Source organism: Canis aureus, chromosome 1 (genome assembly GCF_053574225.1).
Source record: "Canis aureus isolate CA01 chromosome 1, VMU_Caureus_v.1.0, whole genome shotgun sequence".
Taxonomy (NCBI): Eukaryota; Metazoa; Chordata; class Mammalia; order Carnivora; family Canidae; genus Canis; species Canis aureus.
This window is the reverse complement of record NC_135611.1, coordinates 24,373,154-24,396,031: the sequence shown is the minus strand read 5'-3', so window position 1 is coordinate 24,396,031 and position 22,878 is coordinate 24,373,154. Positions and strand designations below refer to the sequence as shown.

Genomic DNA, 22,878 nt, shown 5'->3' with positions numbered 1-22,878 from the left:
AAATTCTGGAGGCCAAGTGACCCAATTTCTTCCACCAATAAGTGACAAGAGAAAACGAGAGGGAAAAGAAACCATTAAAGTTTAAAAGAGGGGCACCTGGGAGATTCAGTTGGTTGAGCATCTGACTGCTGGTTTTAGATCAGGTCATGATCTCAGGGTCCTGAGATGGAGCCACCATTGGGCTCTGCACTCACTGCATAGTCTTCTTGAGACTTGTTTCTCCCCCACCCCCCACTCTCTCTTTCTCTAAAATAAATAATAAATAAATAAACAAACAAATAAATAAAAACTTAAAAGAAATTTTAGAAACTTATATCAAATGCAATGTAAACCTTTCCTGAATACTGATTGAAACAAACCACCTACACATGAGACTCTTTGGGAATAATCAGGCAAATCTGAACATTGAACAGTTATTAGGTGATATTCGTAAGTAATTGGATGTCTTAACAAATCATCAGGTGAGACGATAGCATTGTAGTTAAGCTTTTCAAAAGGTTTTTAATGTTTTTATTGTATTTTTAAATTTTCTGACTTGAACAATTGAGCCTCAAAGTTATGAGATGATCAGGAAAATTTAAACAATGAATGAATATTGGATAATGAGGAATTATTGTCTTTTTTATGATATTATTAGGGTTGTATTCTAAACATAGAATTCTAAGTATTCTAAAAAATACTTATTCTGGGGCACCTGGGTGGCTCAGTCAGTTAAGAATCTGACTTCAGCTCAGGTCATGATCTCAGGGTCCCAGATGGAGCCCCAGGCTGACTCCCCGCGCCACAGGGTGTCTTATCCTGTACCTTCTCCCTCTGTTCCTCCCCCCATTCCTGCTCTGTCTCCCTTTCAAATAAATAAATAAAATCTTTAAAACAAAAACCTGTGGCACCTGGGTGGCTCAGCTGGTTGAGGGGCTACCTTGGGCTCAGGTCGCGATCCCGGGTCCCGGGCGCCCCACGTCGGGCTCCCTGCTCGGCGGGGAGGCTGCTTCCCCTCTCCCTCTGCTGCTCCCCCTGCTTGTGCTCTCTCCCTCTCTCTCTCTGTCAGATAAATAAAATCTTAAGAAGAAAACACAAAAACTTACCTTGGGATACCCGGGGGGCTCAGTAGGTCACGCGATAGCTGCTGATCTCAGGGCCTAAGTTCAGGCCCCACACTGGGCTCTACGGTGGGCACGGAGCCTCCTTAAATACAAATAAACAAAAGGATGTGTCTACTGTATTTATATAGTCGGATGGGCTGCCCACCGTCATGCACGGTGGAGACCTCCCCGGGGAACGGTCGTTAAGCGCTCGCGGAACGGTTTATGGGTGAAAGGATGCTGGGCCTGGAAGGGGGCGGGAGGGGAGGGGAGGGGGAGGCGGACGGGAGGGGGACGGGAGGGGGACGGGAGGGGAGGGGTTTGCTGGGCTGAGCCAGGGCGGGCCAGGGTCGCGGGCGGGAGGCTCCCTTGGGCCGTGTCCCCCCCCCCCTCCCCCCCCCGTGTGCCGAGGCTCCCGGACGGCGCAGTCTCAGAAAACAAACGAGACGTGCCCCGTGACGCCAGCGCTGTGTCCGCCTCGGAGAAGGGCCGAGGGAAGCCCCGACGGCCTGGGGGGGCGGCGGACCCGGGGGGGCTCGGACACGGGATCCGCAACGCCGGGCCCAGCTCCTGCCTGAGGAAAGGCTTCGGGCCGCACCGAAGCAGCCGGGCAGGTGCAGCCTCGTCGCCCCCGCCCCGCCCGGCCCGGTCGCCGAGATGCTGACCCGCCGCCCCCGCCTCCAGCGCGTCCGCCCAGCCGCGTCCTGCCGCCCGGGAGCTCGGATCCGAGGCGGCTTGCAGCGTGTAGACGGCAGCACCGCGCACAGCCCGTGTAGACGGCACCACCCTGTGCAGCCCGTGTAGACGGCACCACCCTGTGCAGCCCGTGTAGACGGCACAGCGCAGGCGGCAGCTCGGCCGTCCGGGGAGAAGGCGCCCGCGAGGCCGCACAGCGCTGCCCGGCACAGTCGCCCACGGGGCGGAGGGGGCGGAGGGGGCGGCCCGAGGCTCGCGGGCTCCGGGCTGCAGATCCGCGGACCCGGGGACCGAGATCCACCCGGCGACGAGCACACCCCGTGGGCGCCCTGGGCCTCGCGCGTGACCGCCACCTGCTGACCGGGGAACCGCGCGGGCGGCGGCAGCGGGCGGGCCCGGGGGTGGGGCGGAGGGGGCGGCACCAGGAGGGCGCCCGCGCCCAGCCCACGCCCACGCCCACGCGCGCGGCCCCGCACCACCGAGAAGACCTCCGGCGCGTCCTAGAGTGGCCGCTCGCCGGCACCCCCCGCGGCGCACTTCCGTCGGCGGCTCGGGCTCCGCACCACCGAGAGGATCTCCAGGGCGTCCTAGAGCGGCCGCCACCGGCACCTCCGGCGGCACACTTCCGGCCATGCCGAGCCTTCGCCTGGGGCCCGGCACCACCGAGAGGACCTCCGGCGCGCCCTAGAGCGGCCGCTCGCCGTCACCGGCCGCGGCGCACTTCCGCCCACGCCGAGCCCTCGCAGGGGGCCCGGTACCACCGAGAGGGCCTCCGGCGCGCCCTAGAGCGGCCGCTCGCCGGCACCTCCCGCGGCGCACTTCCGCCCGCGCCGCCGGGTGGACGGCTGGGCCTGGCCGCGGGCCTCGGGAGCGGGTGAGTGGGCGCGAGGGACAGCGCGCGGCCGCGGTGCGGGGGGCGCCGCCGGGGAGGCCGCCAGCCGCGGGGGCCCGGCGCAGCCCCGAGGGGAGCCCGCGGCGCGGGGGGCCCGCGTGTCCGCGTCCGCGTCCGTGTCCGCGGCGGCCCCCGCCCCCGCCCCCGCTGCTGCCTGCGGGCCACGGCCTCGCCGCGGGTCCCGGGGCGGGCGAGCTTCTTGTGTCTGAAATCTTTCGTAGTAACTTTTTGCTTGAACACGGACTGCTTGGCTCGCGAGTCCAGGCCGGCCTGATCCCTCCTCTGTGGCCCCCCCGGCCCTTCCCTGAGTGATTCTCCGGCCCGGCTGCGCGGCAGCATCCCAGGGGATGAACGTGTCTTTCTTTTTCTTAGATACTAAAGCACGTTCCTGCGGAGTTTCCCCCCGGTTGTCCCGGGATGGAGCCCCGGTACTGCCGCGGGTTCACGGCTCCCTGGTGAGCCTCCAGGCGGCTGAGGCGCCCGGGCTGCCGCCGCCCGCCCTGCCCTGGTTTGCGAGGGTGGCAAAGGGCCGGTACTGTTCCTCCTCCGTGTGTCAGCTTCTGAAGTGTCGTGACTTCCCCCATTCCGTCACGCTCGCCTCTGTGGCAAGCCGCAACCTGACAGCAGGCCTCGGCAGGTCAAACCGCCCAGTACCGGGGAAGGCAGCTCTTGGAGGCCGAAAGCATCCCCTAAGACCTGTGCGCGGGGTGAGGGGCCAGGACGGCCGACGGGTCCCCCCCCAAACGGAGAAAGAGGAGCTGAAGTGGTACTTGGACGGTGTGTTCAGAAAGAAAAAAAAAAGTATGTTCAGGCTTACAACACGTTTTTTTAAAAAATAACCAATATTGAGTAAATATAAAGTACATTGAGAATAAAGACATCAAATGCTGTTCATCACAAGCAAACCTAATAAAAAAAAAACTTAAAAGAGGGACACCTGGGCGGCTCAGTGCTCGAGCACCTGCCTCTGGCCCAGGGCGTGACCCTGGAGACCCAGGATCGAGTCCCGCATCAGGCTCCCTGCGTGGAGCCTGCTTCTCCCTCTGCCTGTGTCTTTGCTTCTCATGAATAAATACATAAAATCTTTTTAAAAAATTTAAAAGAAAATTTAATAGCCACTCCCCACCATCACCATTTTAAGCGCCCCTGAGATGACCATTATTAACAGCGAGGCGTCTGTCCTTCCACCCAGGCTCTCTCTGTCTTGCGTGAATGCACAGGTTTGGGGCATCGTAACAATGAGGTCGTGCCACAGCCACCTGTAACTTCTCTTTGCCAGCTCTACAGGACAAGAGTTACAGACCTGACTTAACTGCAGGATAAGTAGTTCGTGGTGTGAATCCGTAATAAGATACTTAGTCATTTCCCTATCGGAATGAATATGTTAGGATTGCTTCCAAATGTTAGCCGCCTTAAAGGCACCACCAGAAACGTCATTATACATAGGTGAGTGCTGTGCCTCCACCACTAGTAACGTGAGAATACCCGCTTCCCCCTGTGCTTCACCTCTTCATCCTTCCCTCCTTCTCCCCAAACCACTGTCAACTTTTGGTCTATGTACCAGTTTGACCTTTCTCAGAATATCGTATAGTTGGGATTCAGCGACAGTTTTTAATTGACTGGATTTGGCAGTTTTTAAGTTTGTCTTTGTGTGTGCGAGCAGTCCTACAAGGTTTGGTGACTTGTGGTTTTTAACTCAGGAAGTTATTAAAAGTCCTACTTGGTATTTCTACAGAAAACCGTTAGAGAACAAGAATCCAGCCTCTTGTGAATAATGAAAATGTCAGTAGCAGTGTATTTCACAGCGTATTTTTGGGGTTTTCGAGCAGTGATGTGTAATAATCCGTGGGTAATCTTTTCATTGCAGGGTGGAAGATGTCTATGGATGTGACGTTTCTGGGTACGGGTGCAGCATACCCGTCCCCAACCCGGGGTGCCTCTGCGCTGGTCCTTCGGTGTGAGGGCGAGTGCTGGCTCTTTGACTGTGGGGAGGGGACTCAGACACAGCTTATGAAGAGCCAACTTAAAGCAGGTTAGTGTGTATTCAGCTATCTCATTAAGACTATTTCTTATTCATTTTCTTGGCTTGCCTTGGGCCTGTTGCTCAGAAACAGCACTGACACTTGCATCCCACCCTAGTGCTAGAGCCCTGGGAAGATTCGGAAGGCCCTCAGGCGTCCGGCTATACCCACTGAACTTTATTTACTTTTTGTTTCTCCTGTAAATGTTGAGAGCAAGGATTTATGTAAGTATAGGGGGTGGAGGCTGGAGGGGGATACCTGAGGTATATTACGTGGGTACTGCACAAGCACAGGAGCAGTGAACATACTTAACCTCCACCAGGAGATAGTTGTAAGTATCACAAGAGGATACAAAGAACAATAGGCATTCAGAAGAGTGAGATGTTCTTTTTTATTTGGGGCTGTCAGGGTAGTCCTCTCAAAGAAGGTGACCCATGAGTTGTTGAAAGAGGAGGAGGGATTCACTGGGCTGGGGGAAGATGGGCATGCCAGCCAGGGGGAATGGCACGAGCAGAGGTCTAGCACCGGGGAGGTCAAGGAGTATGGTGGTGCAAAGCCCTGGCCGAGGCAGGCCAGCCTGGGATGCGGTCCCAGCTGCGTGTCGGATTGTGGCCTTAGCGGATCAACAAACTCAAGCTTTTATCTTCCTCCTCTTGAAAATAAAGATAAAAGCTCAACTAATAAGGGACATTGTAAGAATTATATATAGCAATCCCTTCTCTGTATGGTTGTCTCTTATCAGTTAAATCTTAGTTCAAGGGCCATCTCCTCAGAGGTTTTCCCTGAACCTCTGGGGTTAGGTAATTCCTTGTTCATCCCAGATGTTCTACTGCCTTGTGCTAGTTTTACTGACTTTTTAGCATCAGCATGTAAAATTGGTATTTAAGTAGTTGTTTCTGCGTTCACTGTGTATTTCCCGGTATGAAGAAGTAAGGTCAAGGATCACATGTATACCTAGTAGGTGCTTCATAAATATTCGTTCCATTGATTCATGAATAAAATGCTCAACGTGTGGTGCTTCTCACTTACTAGGTCTTGATTAATAGTAGTTATTGAGATTAATGGTAGTTATTGAAATTATTCCTGTGATTCATCACAGTATGTGACATTGATGACGAAAAGTCCTAGCATCCAAGGATCTCGTGGTCTAGTGGTGGAAACCGACCTGTAGACAGACATAGGGTAATGGGATAAAGACAACAGTGGAGCTGTTTTCTTCTTCTTTTGTTCTTGTTTTCTAAGTACTTGTGGAGCACAGAGGAGGGGGACATTAAGTGTGTGTTGAGAGAAAACATCCCAGAGATGGAGACAGTATAGCTAGGATCTAAGAGACGATTAGAAGTTTCTCTGGGGAGGAAAGTAGAGATGGACTTTCAAGGAACAGGTGAGGCAGTGAGCAAGAAGGAATAGAGTTTCCAGGAGAGAAGTGACATGTTGAGTGAATGTTGAACCATCCAGAGCATTGAGCGGTTGGCCAGGATAGAAGAGAGAGAAAAATGCTGAAAAAGGGCAGACTATGAAGTCCTCTGTGGTCTGCTGACATATTTGGGCCTTCTTCTTCTACTGGCAATAAGGAACCATTCAATGTTTTTAAGGAGGGAAATGATACAGTCTGGTTTATATATTAGGACTATTTTTCTATGGCAAATATATTGGAAGAGACCAGTTTTGTTTTTGTTCTTGTTTTTTTTTTTTTAAGATTTATTCATTTGAGAGAAAGAGTGTGTGTTTGGGGGGCGGGGGGGGGGCAGGGGGAAAGAGTCTCCAGCAGATTATCTGCTGAGCTTGGAGCCTCAAGAGACTTTCTTTTTTTTTTTTTAAGATTGTATTTATTTATTTGAGATAGATGGAGAGTCCAAGGGAGGTGCAGAAGGAGAAGGAAAAGGAGGTGTAGGCCTCCATCCCATGACCCTGAGATCAGGACCTGAGCCTAAGGCAGACACTTAAGTGACTGAGCCACCTAGGTGCCCCAGGAGAGACCAGTTTTAAGGCAGTTGCATTCATGTGAGAGGAGAGAGAGAAGATGAAGATGAAGCAGGAAGTAGGGATAAGGATGAAGATGAGAGACTTGATTTAAGAAACATGAAACTAGCAGGGGTGGTGACTCATTGACTGTCTAGGATGTGAAGAAGTGAAGGATTCCTATAAGTTACAGGGGTGATGGTGCCCCAAACCTAAGTAGGGCATCAAGAACAGAGCTGTTGGAGGAAGGAACTAATGTCTGTCAGGTGGGACTCATGGCCTTGAGGTATGCACTGTTCAACCTAAGACCCTGAGGCGAGGACAGCTACTATGCTTTATTTCCCTTGGGTCATACAGGGTTCCTTTCATGGGATCTCTCAGGGACAAACAGGCTTGATTGAAGTCTATGATATTTCACATTTTATAAAGTAGGGATTGAGGAACAGTTTACAGAAACAAGAAACTGTTACATGTGGGTACCAGATTTCAGTGTGGGGTAAATCTTTACTTTTTATCTTAACACCTGTATCAGTTATCAATTCTGCATAACAGATTATAAATTTAGTGTCTTTTTTTTTAAAGAATATCTTATATATTTTTTAAGAGTTACCTATCTTTTTGAGAGAGAGAGAGCACACAGAGAGAGAGGGAGAAGCAGACTCCCCGCTAAGCAGAGAGCCTGATGTGGGACTCTATCCCTGGACCCTTGGCACTATGACCTGAGCTGAAAGCAGATGCTCAACCGACTGAGCCCCACAGGCCCCCCTACATTTAGTGTCTTATTTGCATTTATTATCTCATAGTTTCTATGGGTTGGGGAGTTGGGCCTCAGTTGGCCGGGTTCTCTACTTCAGGGTCTCTCTCACTGGGTTGCAGTCGGTGTGTGGCCAGGGCTGAGATCTCATAAGATGCTCAACTGGGGAAGAATCTGCTTCAGAGCTCACTCAGGTTGTTGGCAGAATCTTTACAGCTGTAGGACCAAGACTGCCGCAGATCCTAGCAGCCTCCTCTGGTTCCAATGATGCGGGTTTCTGCTTCATAGCAACTTGATTCCATACTGTCAGGGAGGAGCTCAAGAGCAAGTCTGCTAGCCAGTTGGAGTCTTATAATATAGTGTGATTGCACTGCATCCCTGTGCCATATATTACTGGTTAGAAACAAGTCACAAGTCCTACCCACACTCAAGAAAAAGGAATTGTAGAGAGAGATGAGCATCAAGAGGCAGGGCCGTGTGTACCATCTCGTGTCTATTTGCTACAATACCTTTCTCTAATGTCTTATATTTTATAGCTATTTTATATATAAGTAAACATTTTACAAAGCTAAGCCTCACCAAAAATAAATAAAATAAAGCCTGAGGGAACTTTTAGTTTACTAAATTCTTATTGGCTAAAAAAATTCCTGGTCACAGAGAGGAGGGTAAGGTGGTAATCACAGAACGTTATCTATAATCTTTAGCATTTCAAAAGCTCCAGTCTCAAACTGGCATGGGGTGCCCTCAGTTCATCTGCCTTACTCTCAACCCAACACAGACTTATCATTGTTTGATTCATGAAAACGCTTTCAGCTTGTACTCCTCCTGGGGTGATAATGTTTTATGAGTTTCATAAGGAAGTACTTTTTATTTATCTAAACACACTTCTTTTAAGCTTCCTTGGTCCTAATGGGCAAGCATCTGATTAACAAATATAGGTTTGTCAGGTCTATTCCTTTCATAATTTTTTTTTAAAGATTTTATTTATTTTTTCATGAGAGACACAGAGAGAGAGAGAGGCAGAGACAGGCAGAGGGAGAAGCAGGCTCCATGCAGGGATCCGATGCGGGACTCGATCCCAGGACCCTGGGGTCACGCCCTGGGCGGAAGGCAGGTGCTAAACTGCCGAGCCACCTGGGCTGCCCTCCTTTCTTAAAGAGTGACCTTAAGCCTTCCTTTTTCTTAAAGGATGATTAAAATGATGATTTTTAAAATGATGATTAAAAATGTCACAGAAAAAAATATTACAGAAATGTAATGAAGAAATTATCATAAAAAGTGTACATGCAAGGCGCCTGGCTGGCTCACTCCAAGGAGCATGTGACCCTTGATCTTGGGGTCATGAGTTCCAGCCCCACATCGGGTGTAGAGGTTACTTAAATAAATAAATAAGAACTTTAAAAAAGGAGTATATAGCCTCATTGTAAAAATTCAAGTAAAGCAGGAAAATAAAATAAGAGAAGTCTGAATTCTCCTTATAGGTAAAATTACCTTATTGGTAAATTTTTTGTAGATGTAGGTATGTTAATGGCATAGTTGTATTTGTGTGTATGTGTGTGTACAATTTTGCATAAATGGTGTCATGTTGAGTGTAACTTGCTTTTTCCACCGGAACAATTATATTGCAGACATTTTCCTGTGGCAGTAAATATAACTGCGTCCTCGCTAGGGGTAGTATTCCACTTTGCTCTGGGTGACATGTCCCCTGTAACTTTCTTGTTCTCAAGTAAAAGGGAATTCATGTACTCCTCTTTCTTCACTTGATAGTGTCCCCTGACTTTGATCATTGTGGTTACCATTCCTTCTCCCTGCAAAATCAAGTTTCTTGAAAAATGAAATGTTTGTTTTCCCTGAAACTGTGATAAGTGTAGGAGACAATTTTTGACTTCCTTAATTGGTCTCACTTGCTTTGGGCTCACAGATTGTTTTAGTGTTGGCCTCGCTGTGCACCAGGTAGGGACAGGAACAGAACATCTTACTTGGCAGTTGGGAGGTTAACGTGAGGTCAGGTAACCATCGAAGTTCTCTGCAGAGGCCTCAGGTCATACTTACGGGTGCCTCGGCAGCCCAGAGGGCAGGAAGGGGAGGGGTGAAAGGGCTCCAAGAAGTCAAAAGAGCGAAAGCAAGGACTAAAGAGAGAGAAAAAAAGAAGGAGCATACCGAGGAAACTTCTAGAGTGCCTCAGGATTCTCCACATCTCAAATCAGCCTCTGTCCAATCTATTGTTCCCTGCCACTGGGGCCTGGCCTTGGTGTATTAATGCTGGAGAGACGTGCTTGGAGAACACATTTGCCTTGATGTCACCGGACAAATCACTTTACAGTAATAAACTGTTCTTTTATGGTATCAAATATTTGAAATAGGTGGGCCGTGAGCTAGGACCAGAAGCCTCTGTTGCACGAAAATTGTGTTAATTGTGATTGCTACTTTTAAAATGCCTTGGTGCATCTCAGAAAAATGCTAATATGGCATCCTGCCACATACCAGCAGTAAATTCAGTTTACCGTTGGCTAAATCAAGTTACAACCTAACCCAGTATGCACTGAGAAAGCCATTGTTAGCTCGCGCTGAAAAGAAGAGATGGGCCCCGTACCTCCATGTAACACCACAGGGCATCGCCCCCTGATCTACCTTCTAGCATCTGTTGCCCACCTCCCCTCGGGGTCCTTCACCCCTTTCCTCCCCCACCCCCTCCTTCCTCCCTCCTGCCTCATGGGCTTCCTTTCGCTCCTCCCTCTTCTAACTCAGACCGGCAGGCTCTGCCTTGGTTAGTTCATCTCTACCCCGGGTAGAGTCCTTAAATGGCAGTTGGGGTTCAGGCACTGGTCGAGTTGGAACCAGGGGATCCTTTGTGTTGCCAGAAGTGTTATATTTGTTATTCCTGAGAGGGAGCAGTAGAGGGCACTGTAGCTGTCAGACGTTTTTGATGTTGGAGGCCTGTCTGGTTTAAGTGAACTATTTTGGTACGCTTTCCTATTTCTCTCTCTTACTTTCTTTTGTTTCTTTTCTTTCTTTTCTTTTCTTTTCTTTTCTTTCTTTCTTTCTTTCTTTCTTTCTTTCTTTCTTTCTTTCTCTTAGTAAGAAGATATGTAGGAAAATATTCTTAAAACCAGTACTGTGTAATTTGAAGATTTTTTATGAAAAAAGTTGTATCTTATTAAAACCATAAATCCTGTCTTTCTTGCTTCTAGAATCATGTAGAAAAATATAAAGAAATAAGTTTATGGTGATAAATAAAACTCTAAACTCATTTTGCTATTTTCTGTGTAAATTGTTACACATGTTTTAAGTAGTATTGTATTGGTCTTTATTTCTGGAAAAATTCCCAATTTTATTTCTCTGCCTCAATCAAAAGGGAGAATTACCAAGATCTTCATTACGCATCTTCATGGAGACCATTTCTTTGGCCTTCCTGGCCTCCTCTGCACAATCAGCCTGCAGAGTGGCTCTGTGGTCACCAAACAGCCTATTGAAATCTATGGCCCTGCCGGGCTTCGAGACTTTATCTGGCGAACCATGGAACTCTCCCACACGGAGCTGGTCTTCCCTTACGTGGTCCATGAGCTGGTGCCTACAGCAGATCAGTGTCCTACAGAAGAACAAAAAGAATTTACGCATGTGAATGAAATGGACAGCCTTCCCAAGGAGGGGCAAGGAAGAACCATCCTATTAGACTCAGAGGAAAACTCGTACCTCCTGGTTGATGATGAACAGTTTGTTGTAAAAGCATTTCGCCTCTTTCACCGAATTCCCTCCTTTGGGTTTTCAGTTGTGGAGAAGAAACGCCCAGGTAAACTCAATGCACAGAAACTGAAAGACCTCGGTAAGTTTTTGTTTTTGTTTTCCTTCCTTCTCGTTAATTAAACTGTTGTTAGGTAAAGCTGCTAAAAGTGTCATAATGACTTTCCTGTCTCCCAGGCCTAAAACTGACATTTTCTCCACTTATTTCTTTGGCCCAAAGTTTTCTTATTAAGGGAAATACTTAGGGCCAAAAGATCCTATTCAGGCCAAAACCCAAGTATACATTTGAATCCTTTTCTCTTCGGCTCCCTGGATCCACATTTTTGGTCTGTCTTACCTTCAGTTATCTGGGTTGGCAGAGGGGTGGTGGTTGTCTTAGGTCTAGGCTTTTATGTTTTCATGTCTTCCTTTTGAAATCTGTTTTCAGTGACCTCTTTGGCCTGAGAATTTTTGCCATACTTCTTAGCCTTGCAGCTGCACCCAACTACTTTCAGGGTTTTCCTTCTTTATCAACTTTGCCTACTCATTCAACCTCGGTTAAGTCAATTTGGTGTTCAGAACACTGTGCCCCCACTGTTTTATGTGCGTGGGTTCCTCATAGGTGGAAGCAAGAGCACAGAGACTTAGGCCCCGTCTGAGGCTTTGTACCTCCTCCATGCCAGGCCATCATGCAGGAGGGGCTCTTCTGCACCTTGCTCGAAGTGGTGTCCAGGTCCCTTCTACCTCCAGCATCACCACCTTCTTGGTCATGCCCACGGCGGAGCCTGTACAAAGCATGATGGTGTCTTTTGTATATTTGTTTCTTCATACAATCTCTTCCTTCTTCGCCAACTAAAACAAAATGCTAACTAATGAAGAAAAGTGACCTAGGCCAATGGTATTTCTCTTATCTAGAAACCTGTAGAAATACTATTATATTGGGAAACTCTAAACACGATGTATGCTAGAATTAGTGAATACATTCTGTCTGTTTGTAGGTGTTATTCAGAGTGATGGTCACATGTTGTTCTAGATGAATGTAAGATAACTAATATAAGATTTACCAAACCTAGTTTGGTAAACAAGGAACTGCCCCTGCCTACAAAGAAGATTGATGTATGATTGCTGGAAGTGCTCCTTGATCTTGTGATCCAAATGACCCTCTCACACCATTTTTTAATTAAGGTCGTCACTTTGTCATTATTTAAATGGACTCACTAAATTTACTCAAAGAGAGCTTGTAAATAAAGCGTCTCAAAAACTGTTACTTCCCGTTCACAGTAGAGCATCAAAGCTGGTAGCTTGTCTGGAAGGCCTTCATCTTAGTGGGACTTAAAAGCTTAAAACTTATGTGGCCTGTGTGCTTGGGAAATGTTTTAAGTACTAGGACATCACTAATACCAATAGCCAACACTGAACTTTTAAAAATACATAAATATTCCAGCTTTCTATAAGTAGTAAAATATAACAGTCATGAAAAGAATTGGATGCCTTTTCCGTTTTCTGTGCTGTTAAAACAGACTCTCTTAACAAGTCATAGACTCCATTCCCATGATGTGATGTTATCTGCCTCCATCATTAGGTGTGCCTCCAGGTCCTGCCTATGGGAAGCTGAAAAATGGAATTTCTGTTGTTCTGGACAATGGAGTTACAATTTCTCCCCAAGATGTCTTAAAAAAGCCTATTGTTGGAAGAAAAATCTGCATTTTGGGTGACTGTTCTGGGGTTGTGGGTGATGGAGGAGTGAAGCTGTGCTTTGAAGCAGACCTGTTGATCCATGAAGCAACCCTAGATGATGCTCAGATGGACAAAGCCAAGGAGCACGGCCACAGCACACCACAGATGGCAGCAGCATTTGCAAAGTTGTGCCAAGCGAAGAGACTAGTTCTGACTCACTTCAGTCAGAGGTACAAACCGGTTGCCTTGGCCAGAGAAGGAGAAGCAGATGGGATTGTAGAACTAAAAAAGCAAGCTGAATCAGTATTAGATCTCCAAGAAGTGACTCTAGCAGAAGACTTTATGGTGATTGGCATTCCGATCAAGAAGTGAAACCAATATTCCTGAATGCGTCCTGACATGTCTGTGAATATGTTACTGAACCAACAGTCAAGTTGGTGGTGGTGGTGGTGGTTGTGATTGTTTTTGGTCTAAAACTATTTGGGTCCTAATAATCCTATAAAGGATAGAGCTTCATTGCTGAACTGACCCAGCAGTGAGAGGGAGCAAGCTTTTTGATAATAAATCATTTTTAAAGAAAGAAAAAAACCCAGCATCCTATTAAAGCCCAAATTTGGCAAAATGATAGGCTATTCAGGTATCCTTCTCATTTTGTGGCTGCTGCTTCAGTTAGAAGCCAGTACTCCCACGCGATCCTGGCTCGCTTCTGCCCAGTTTTATTGCTGTTGTTGGCAAAGTACAAAGGGCTTGGCCCTCCCGGCTAAAAATGGTATTTTGGCAGTTTGTTGAATCTGTTCATGTTATTAGCAGAGAAATGTAATGAGATACGGTACATGCAGGATTGAAGCTAGCGTATTAAATCCTGATTTGTTTGCTGGTATACTAAATGCAGGGTCAGGGTAGGTGTTTATCCTTCAGTTAATGTTTCTGGAACTTTCTGGTTTGTTCTAAACCTGTGGGTCCCAGCTGGGAGTGATGCCACTCCCCTAGAAATTACGGGGATGTTTCTTATCAAAATGACTTGGGGGCAGGAGAAGAGTACTACTAGAATTTAGTCAGTAGGGGCCAGGGATGCTAGATCCTACAAAGTTTGGGTCAATCATATACAATGAAAAATGATCTTTCCCCAAAATGCAAATTGCAGATCTATTGAAATACACAAGTTAAAACTTATACTCCCGCTGTGAATGAATATACTTTATCAAAATTAGTGGCGTGAATGGAACCACTGGTTAGGTCAAATTCTGCGACTAACATTAAAGAAGTGAAGATGTTGTGATTTTATATATATCAAATATCAAATATTATTTGACAGCAATGAGGCATGAACTGGAACTTACGAATCTGGAGGTAAAGAAATGATATCAAACTGAGGTTTAATTTATGTGTCCCTATTAATAATTCTCTGAGCACAGTGTTAATAAGCTTGCTTTGCCTTCTGAGCTGCCTTCCACCTCCCTTCTGTCTGCCATGGAATATCTCTGATTCGTTGACCCACAATATTTCTCAAAATGGGTGACATGGAAAGCTAGTCGCAAGCACAGGTTCTTTTAAAAGGATTTCCTAATCACAGTTTGGGAAACACCGTATGCTGTATCTCCCTCTGGAGGTGTTCTGGTGCCCGTCGATATATTAAAAACAGTACTGCTTGAATGATCACAAGCCAGTCTCTGGTGCCAGAAAGACATGATTTCAGAGTCCCATTCTGTATCTTCTTGTCTGGGGCAGGTTACTTACTCTCTGTGAGCTTCAGCTTGCTCACTTCTAAAATGGAAAAAATGATTAGACCTACTGTGTAGGATCTCTGTGTAGATTAAATGAGACAGGAAAAGGAAAATAAAAGGAAATAGCACATTGCATAAAAGGAAAATAGCACATTGCGCACAGGTGTTGAGAAGTTCTGCAGTAGAGGGACCTGTCAACCGTTTTGAACCCCTTTCTCAGTTCAGTTTCACCACATACTAGCTATTGACATTTCAGGAACCTACAGAGTTTTATAGTGGACATACGTAGAAATTCTATCACAGTATATACTGTTAAATTCTTCTGCGTTCTGGGGTTTCTCTCATAATTCTGAAGCAGTATCCAGAATGGTCTGACTACCCTACTCTAGGCTCTTGGGCCAGCAAAATTTGGCCAACTTAAAGTGTATCTTGGTTTCTGAACTCAATTAAAACAAGCATTTATTAGACAGCTAATGTGTGCCCAAACCTGTACATCGGGGAATGGCTGCTACTTTATGGAGTTCTTGAGGGTAAAGACTTGTATCTTAGTCATCTCTGCATTCTTGGAATTACCCACTCATAATAAATACTCAGAAATGTTTATCGAATGAAATGAGGCCTTGATGTCATGACCTGTATAAACTTTGAGACCTAAAGTTTAGGACCTGTGCCTAGCCCATTTCATTACTGTATTTGTCCCAAAAATTTGGTGTTCACATGAGTACCAAGTAAGTGCCAGTGTTAGGTTTTACTGTACTGGGACTACATAAATGAATATGAGACAGTTAGGCTCACTGTCTAGGTAGTAGATACTGATCGTGAACAAAAGTAAATATACCATTCCTTTACATATTATCTAATCTTGTAGCCTGGCATTCAGTTTTGCTGTTCTTGAGCATATTTGGTAGCTGACTTGAGCTGTGCCCTTAGAAACAGGCCCTGTTAATATGTGAGCTAAGCCCTCAGAGACCATGGGAATGTGGGAACAAATTGATACGATGGATTGATCAAGCACAGGGATCAATTCATGGGGAGAACTCCTTCTTGGGCTCTCTTGTGGCCTAGAATTTTGTTCATACTTGTAGGACACATTCTAAGACTTTGTGGAGCTAGAGTTAAGAATGAAGCTTATACTGGATGTCCCAGAGCCTGTAATCTGCTCACGATTGTATGACTCTACGAGGGGATTAGGAGATGTATTGTGTATTGTGCCCCAAACTTACTTGATCACAACCCTCTTTTGCCAAGGAACATGTTGGAACAGGGAGAAATATTGTTACTTAATACTTTTTCAATATTTACTATATTTACTTTTTTTTTTACCTGAATAATTTATTGAGGTAATGAATTCCATATCTACACTTAGTATTTTCCTTATCCTAAACTGACTTTTCAATTGTCAGGAATCTCCAGGTACCTGCTTACTTTAGATTTTAAAAATACACTTTCCAGTTCTGAAAAGGTGTTGAAACTTCCCCAAACAGACCCCAGATCTCCTGTTTTTCTCATACTCCTGCTTCTTTAATATGCTTTTAATGAATTTTTAATTATAAAAAGCAGCGTGTGCTCGGTAGATAATTTTTTTTAAGGATTCCAAAAAGAAGATGATTACTCATAATTCTCCCACCCTGAGAGCAACCACTTCTCCCTCAGTGATGGTAGGCGTTGGTATAAGTCAAGGTAGCACATCAGTGGACAAGGTAGTACGTGGGTGGACAAGGGTGTGTAGGTAGGCAGAAATCCTTGGACTGTGATTCCAAAGCCTCTAATTCAGTTGGTCTGGGGTGGAACCCAAGGATCTGCGTTTTCAGCAAGCCCTCCAGCTGATGCTGAGATATACGAGTAGCAGACCACATTGGGACAAAAAACTGGCTTTTCCTATGCACTAAAAAAAAAAAAAAAAAAAAAAAAAAACGGGAGCGTGCATAGATATTTTATATATAAACATGCTATGTTTATATATGTGTGTATATTTTTACATATATATAGGGTAACCTCAATTTTTTTTTTTTTCATTTCACATTGTGAGCATCTTCCCATGATGTTAACTGTTCTCTGGAAGCATGAATTTAATGATTTTATAGTAGTCCATTCTATAAATGTCACATAATTTAACCATTTTCCTACTTTGGGGCATTGAGATTGTTTTCCATTATATATAAATACTACCATGAATATTTTAGGGCGTAAATCTTTGTATCTCTGAATATTTCCTCAGGGTTGATTTATTGGAAGGTGAGAACGTCTAACTGGTTGTTTTAGATTCTGCATGGGAATCACCCGCTTGTTTTCTAGCTCATATTCTGCAGCAGCATGAGACAGGCCTATTTATGGGTGGATGATACAGTCCATCAATTAATTACCTTTCCAACTTCAAAGACATTTGTCTTATAAAGATTATTTTGGCCTCCTGCTGCAGATAGCTTTATTATGTCTTTCAGCTTGCACAATGTAATTCAATTGTAATTTCCTTGAATATTCTTATGCCAACTTCAAAATTTGAACAGTATTTACTTATGGGGTACAAGCCCTTACTGCTTCAAATATGTTCATGAGTGATGTACAGGGAAGGTACTTTTGTCTTCACAAAGACATAAATTTATAATGAAATGTACTGGTTCTGTCTCTATTGATTGATGGATTTTTCAGGTAATGAATGATTCAGAGTATTTTTTCTTACATGGTAAGAATAAAAAGCAAATGCTAGTAATGTTTTGAACGTTCACTCTTGGCAGGATAAGAATAGAGTTTGGGCATGGTGGGACAAGGGGTAAGATCAAGAAATTCTTTTCTTCCCTAGTAGAAAGTAAACAGTGTTTAAAGCTGGAAAATAAATAGCACTTTAAGTATATTATGTTAAAAAGAAAAAAAGGGGGGTATTGTAAATACCAGATGCATAGTTAAGAGTAGAGGAAGGGATCCTTAGTGGAAGGCGTGAGAGGTATGAAGAGGGTTGATCAGAGGACTACTGTTTTTTATTTATTCAGACAGAGAGAGAGAGGCAGAGACACAGGCAGAGGGAGAAGCAGACTCCCTGCAGGGAGCCCGACATGGGACTCGATCCTGGGTCTCCAGGATCACACCCTGGGCTGCTGGCGGCGCTAAACTGCTGCGCCACCGGGGCTGCCCAGGACTACTGTTTTTTATAAGCCTGATAGTACTGGTACTATTTGCTATTTTGAACGGTTTGTGTGTGTGTGTATTCACTTAGTTTTTTTTTTTTCACTTAGTTTAAAATTATATTAAAACACACATAGATATGATTATTCTACTCTGAATAATTGTAGCAGTTGCTGGTTTCCACATGGGTGCTCCAGGTATTTGACAGTTCCTCTTGAGCCTTTTTAACATTCCGATCTGGGGCGCCTGGGTGGCTTAGTTGGCTAAGCATCTGCGTCTTGATTTCAGCTCTGGTCATGAACTCAGGGTCCTGGGATCGAGCCTGTGTCAAGGCTCCGCACTCAGCAGGGAGTTGGCTTGAGGATTCTCTCTCCCTCTCTCCCTCTGCCCCTCCCACTCATGCTCTCTCTCCCTCTCAAAAAAAAAAAAAAGAAGTCTTAAAAACAAAAAAATTCCAATCCTTTCTCCATACTGCAAAGTGATTTTTTTCAAAATGCAAATCTGAGCCTAGCATGCATCCCTCTACTTGAAACTTTTTGATGGCCTCGCCTCACCCGCCCTTTCCAACCTCATCTTTCTCCACAGTGCCATTCATTTTTGGAGCTCCAGCCACAGGGACCGTCTTTTAGTCCTTTGTCAGAGGTTTCTGTTGTTACCCAGTCCTGGGGAACTGTTCCCTCTGCTTGGAGTGTTCTCTTTCCCGTAAGCTAACCCTTACTGCCTTCAGATCGCGGCTCTGCAGTCATCCTCAGGGAGGCCTTCCCAGACTTCCCACTAGGTAGCTTATTACTCCAACAGCACCAGCTCCCCACCTTCCTGGTGTTTGGCACTCATGTTTTCGTTTTGTTTGTTTGAGTATTTGATTCATGTTCCCCTGTCCTGCCAGCACTAGGGTTCCCGAGAGCAGAACCGTGTCTGGTTTTGTGCATTTTGTGCCCGGGCTCCTAGCTCATTGCTTGGAGCATGCTAGGCCCTCAATAAGCAGTAGTGACTGGCTTAATTGTCCTTACCATCATGTTCCAGTAAGATCCAGTGCCTCATTCTCCTAGAGATTTTTCCTGATCAGTACTAAAAACAAAAGAAAAATCTCCACCCTTACTCTATGAAATAAAATTGGAGAGGAAGAGAATTGTTGTGACTTAATAAAGCAAATCCTTCCAAATAATCATTCTTAAGCTCTAACTTGGTGTCCTGTATATGCAGACAGATAGCTAGCATCAGAGAAAGGTCTAGAAAAAGAAGTTTCAGTGCCTAAGAGATTGTTGACTTTGGGCAGGCATAGAAAAGTCAGAACAAAGGTAGTAAAGAATGAGAAGAGAAGGCCAAGCCCCAAGCAGGAATCTGAAGTCCCATGCAGGGAAAGGAAAATGTGGGAGAACCTTAAAAATACACGCCTGATATTCAGTGTGATAGTGGTGGTGTTGCTGGAAGTAAGTCCCTCCAATTCCCCCAAACTGTCTTTGACGTCTGATAGACATGTAGGTTCAGGAGATCTCCCCTCAGCCCCACACACCAAACGAGAACAAGCTCTGAATTCCCTGACAGGGTTGGCCTGGGTGGAAAGGGGGGAGTGGAGGGAGCACCTGGAGTGACGCAATCCGGGGAGCGGCTGACTCTTGGTTTTGGTTCAGGTCACGATCTTGCGGTCATGGGATTGAGCCCCAAAGCCCTGCATTAGACTCGAGTCTGCTTCAGATTCTCTCTCCAGCTAGTGCATTCTCTCGCTCTTTCGCGCTCTCTCCCTCAAATAAAATCTTGAAAAGGGACAGCAGAAATGAGAGAGTGAAACAACCCTAACCTAGTACAGTTCATAGGAGCTGGAGTCAGGTGAACACAGAACCAAAGCATCCCAGGAATTTTCAGAAAATTGCAAGGAGGGCATTGGGCTTTATGTAACTCGTGGGATGGGGAGGCAGGAGAGGTTTGAGACAATTGCACGTGTATCTTAAAGGACAGGGCAACTTTAGCTAACATCTGGATACAGACACTTCTGTATGCCCTTGACAGACATAGTCTAGGGATTAAAAAGCTGTCATATCCAGGATAATAAGGAAGTTGAGGGGGGTGCCTAAGTTTACCCAAAGTAAAAAATATTTCCACTCCTAAATAAAGCTGAGAAACACTGTTGCTCAGATGTCAGCATGCTAATTATACACTCAGCAGACATGGCAGGTACAAAGATTAAATTCGCCCACGAAAAAGTAAAAGGGGAAAGGCAAGGATCAAGTTTCCCAGCTATATAAATCCCCCCGTAACTGCCAGAAACTTCAGGCACCCTCAGGTGGAGCTAAGCAACATTTAGTTCGGTGTCACCAGATAAAACCAAGGTTATTTTGTCTAGGTCGTTCTCTACATTGTTGTGGCTTCCAGAAATCATAGGTTTGTCTGAATGAGACCATATCTCTGTCAAACATCCTGGACTGGAGCTGACTGTAGAAGTATCCACGTCTGGGTCAGCCGCCTAAATGCTTTCCTAACTGGCCACCACGGGCCTGCCTGTGGAGTGTGTCTTCACACAGCTAGTAGATACTGGAACGTGATTGATTTTCTTCCACATGCCTCTACTAAGAGGCAGGTTCGCCTACTGCAGTGGTCTTCAAACTAGGGTTTTTATATTCCTGGGGACATGCAAAGACTTCCAAAGATATACAGGCTCGCTTCCATATGAAGTATTTCCTAAAATCATCTTACAAATATTAAAAAGTTAAAAGAATACTACAACTTTTATTTTAGATAAAATTACTAAAAGAACTTCCTAAAAAAACACAATTTGCTTAGACTCACACACACAAAAATAAAAGACTATTCAGATTTTCTGTTTTTTAAAGAAATTTAATTTGTAGTGAAGACACTTCTTACAAAAAAACTCCCTAAACCCCAAAATCTCCAGGCTTAGATGTTAGATGGTTTCACTAGTGAATCATTCTAAACAATTAAAGAAGAAATACACCTTTTTTCCACAAATACTTCCAGAAAATGGAAAAAGAGGGAACACTTCCCAACTCATTTTATGAGGTCAACATAACCTTAATGCCAAAACTTAAGGACATCAAAAGAAAGGAAGATTACAGTCTAATCTCTCGTAAAAACCGTAAAGAAAATAATTCGCTAATTGAATCCAGTAATATATAAAAAGAATGAAACATCTTGACAAAGGGAATTTATTCAAAGAATGGAAGATTTACTTAATTTGAAATCAATATTATTCACAATATTAACAAAATAAATGGAGAAAAAGTAGTAAGATGATCTCCATAAATACAAAATTATTTCTGATAAATTTTTTTAAGATTTATTTATTCATTTGATAGAGCATGGGCAGGGTGAGGGGCAGAAGGAGAAGCAGACTCCCTGCTGAACAGGAAGCCCAATGCAAGGCTTGATCATGGGACCCTGGATCATGACCTGAGCTGAAGGCTGATTCTTAACTGAGTGAGCCACCCAGGTGCCCCTCTGATAAATTTTTTAAAAAGACCTATTTATTTGAGAAAGCAATTGAGAGCATGTGAGTGGGGGGAAGGGCAGAAAGGAGAAAGAAAGAATCTCCGACTCCTTGCTGAGTGCAAAGCCCAATGTGGGCTCAATCTCATGACCCGTGAGATCATGAGCTGAGCTGAAACCGAGTCAGATGCTTAACCAACTAAGGCACCCCTCTGATAAAATTTAATACCCCATGATAAGAACACTTAGCATATTAAGAACAGGAAGGAATGCCCTTAATCTGATAAATATCTACAAAATAATTGAGTAATATTACATACATTTAGCAATAAAATATTGAAAGTTCTCCTCCTGGGATGAGAGACAAGGATGTTCATTTAATACCACTTCTATACAACCTTGCTTTGAAGGTCTTAGCCAGTGTAACAAGGCAAGAAAAATGAAGGTATAAGGATTAGAAAGGAAGAAATAAAACTGTCATTGTTAGATGGTAAGATTATGTGCACAGGAAAATCCAAAAGAATAAGCAGATAACTTGTTAGGATTATAAGCAAGATGTCTGGATACTCAATCAGTATAGGGAAAACCAATTTTGTTTCTATATTCCACCAGTAAATAGCTTAAAAATTTTTAAATTAAACCATTTACAGGAGCATCAAAACCATCAAAGACCTAGGAATAGATCTAATGAAAGATATGCAAAACTTTATTGAAAACTATAAAACATTATCAAAATATATTAAAGAGGATTCAAATACATAGAACCACATACCATGTTAATAAATTTTGGGTATTCAGTGTTGGAAAGATGTCATTCGTCCCTAAGTTTATTTGTAGTTTCTTAGTCGAGGTGGGAGTTATATGGGTACCTTCACAGTATGAAAATAAACTGTTCTGTTGTGATTTGGACATTTTTCTATATATACATTATACATCAATGAAAACTTAAGAACATTTTGAATTGTATGTCAATTATATCTTAAAGCTGAAAAAAAAAGGGAACTTTTATGAAGAAAAAATTCTTGGCAGAATTCTGAAGATTCTTATTTCCTGGCAATTCAGCCAAGCACCAATCTAGGTGTTGCTGTGGATTCTGCAGATATGATTGAAGTCCCAAGCCAGTTTACCTGAAGATACGGAAATTATCTGTGTGGATCTATTCCAATCAGTGGTGCTATTGGAAAGCAGAGAATTTTCCCTGGCGAGCAGCAGAAGGGCAAGTTAGAGAAGTTTGAAGCGTGAGAAGGATTTGAGAGTCCGTTGCTGGTTTTGAAAACGGAAAGGGCCACATTCAAGGACCCAAGAGTAGTGCTTGGCCAGTCGCCAGATGGAAAACAGGACTTTGGTCGTACAACTGTAAGGATCTTAATTCTGCCAACAATGTGAGCGAAGCATTTTCTTCCCCAAGAGCCTCCAGATAAGAACTCAGCCCTATTTATACCTTAGTTTTGGACTTGGGAACCCTAAGCAGGAAACTCCGTCAATAGCTTTCTTTACCCTCTCTGCCCACTACAGACGTCTTATCTACAAAATGGTGAGATGATAAATTGGTATTTGGAGTTGCTAATTTTGTGGTATTTTGTTATGCAGCAATAGAAAAAGAATACAATCACTATGTAGTTTTTAAAATGTATTTGTTTCATTGAGGTATAATTCACATGCCACAATTCACTCACTTAAAGTGTGCAATTCAGTAACTTTCAGTATATTCATAGTTCTACAATCGTCACCACATTCAATTTTAGAACATTTTCATTACCTCAGAAAAGAAATTTCTTACTCTTTAGCT

At 44.5% G+C, this 22,878-nt stretch overlaps 1 protein-coding gene and 1 long non-coding RNA gene across 10 annotated transcripts in view; one reads left to right on the top strand and one right to left on the bottom strand.

Moving 5' to 3' along the window:
• LOC144311033 (uncharacterized) overlaps positions 1-1,331 on the bottom strand; it is a 36,729-nt gene extending 35,398 nt beyond the window's left edge. The window contains exon 1 of the long non-coding RNA XR_013376634.1: positions 1,086-1,331. This is a non-coding gene — a long non-coding RNA (uncharacterized LOC144311033). The remainder of the gene's footprint in view (positions 1-1,085) is intronic.
• A 1,169-nt stretch (positions 1,332-2,500) lies between these two features.
• Positions 2,501-22,878, top strand: part of ELAC1 (elaC ribonuclease Z 1) — a 40,021-nt gene continuing 19,643 nt past the window's right edge. For 2 of the 9 annotated variants that reach the window (XR_013376629.1, XM_077892870.1), the window contains exons 1-3: positions 2,834-4,116; positions 4,538-4,702; positions 10,763-11,230. Coding sequence is in view for 8 of the 9 variants with exons in the window: in XM_077892870.1 (XP_077748996.1) it covers positions 4,071-4,116; positions 4,538-4,702; positions 10,763-11,230 (679 nt within the window). In the remaining variant the exon portion in view is untranslated. Of the gene's footprint in view, positions 2,653-2,826; positions 4,117-4,537; positions 4,703-10,762; positions 11,231-12,709; positions 14,467-22,878 lie in introns of those variants that run through there. The other 7 variants (XM_077892839.1, XM_077892813.1, XM_077892821.1 and 4 more) reach the window with 7 other exon arrangements.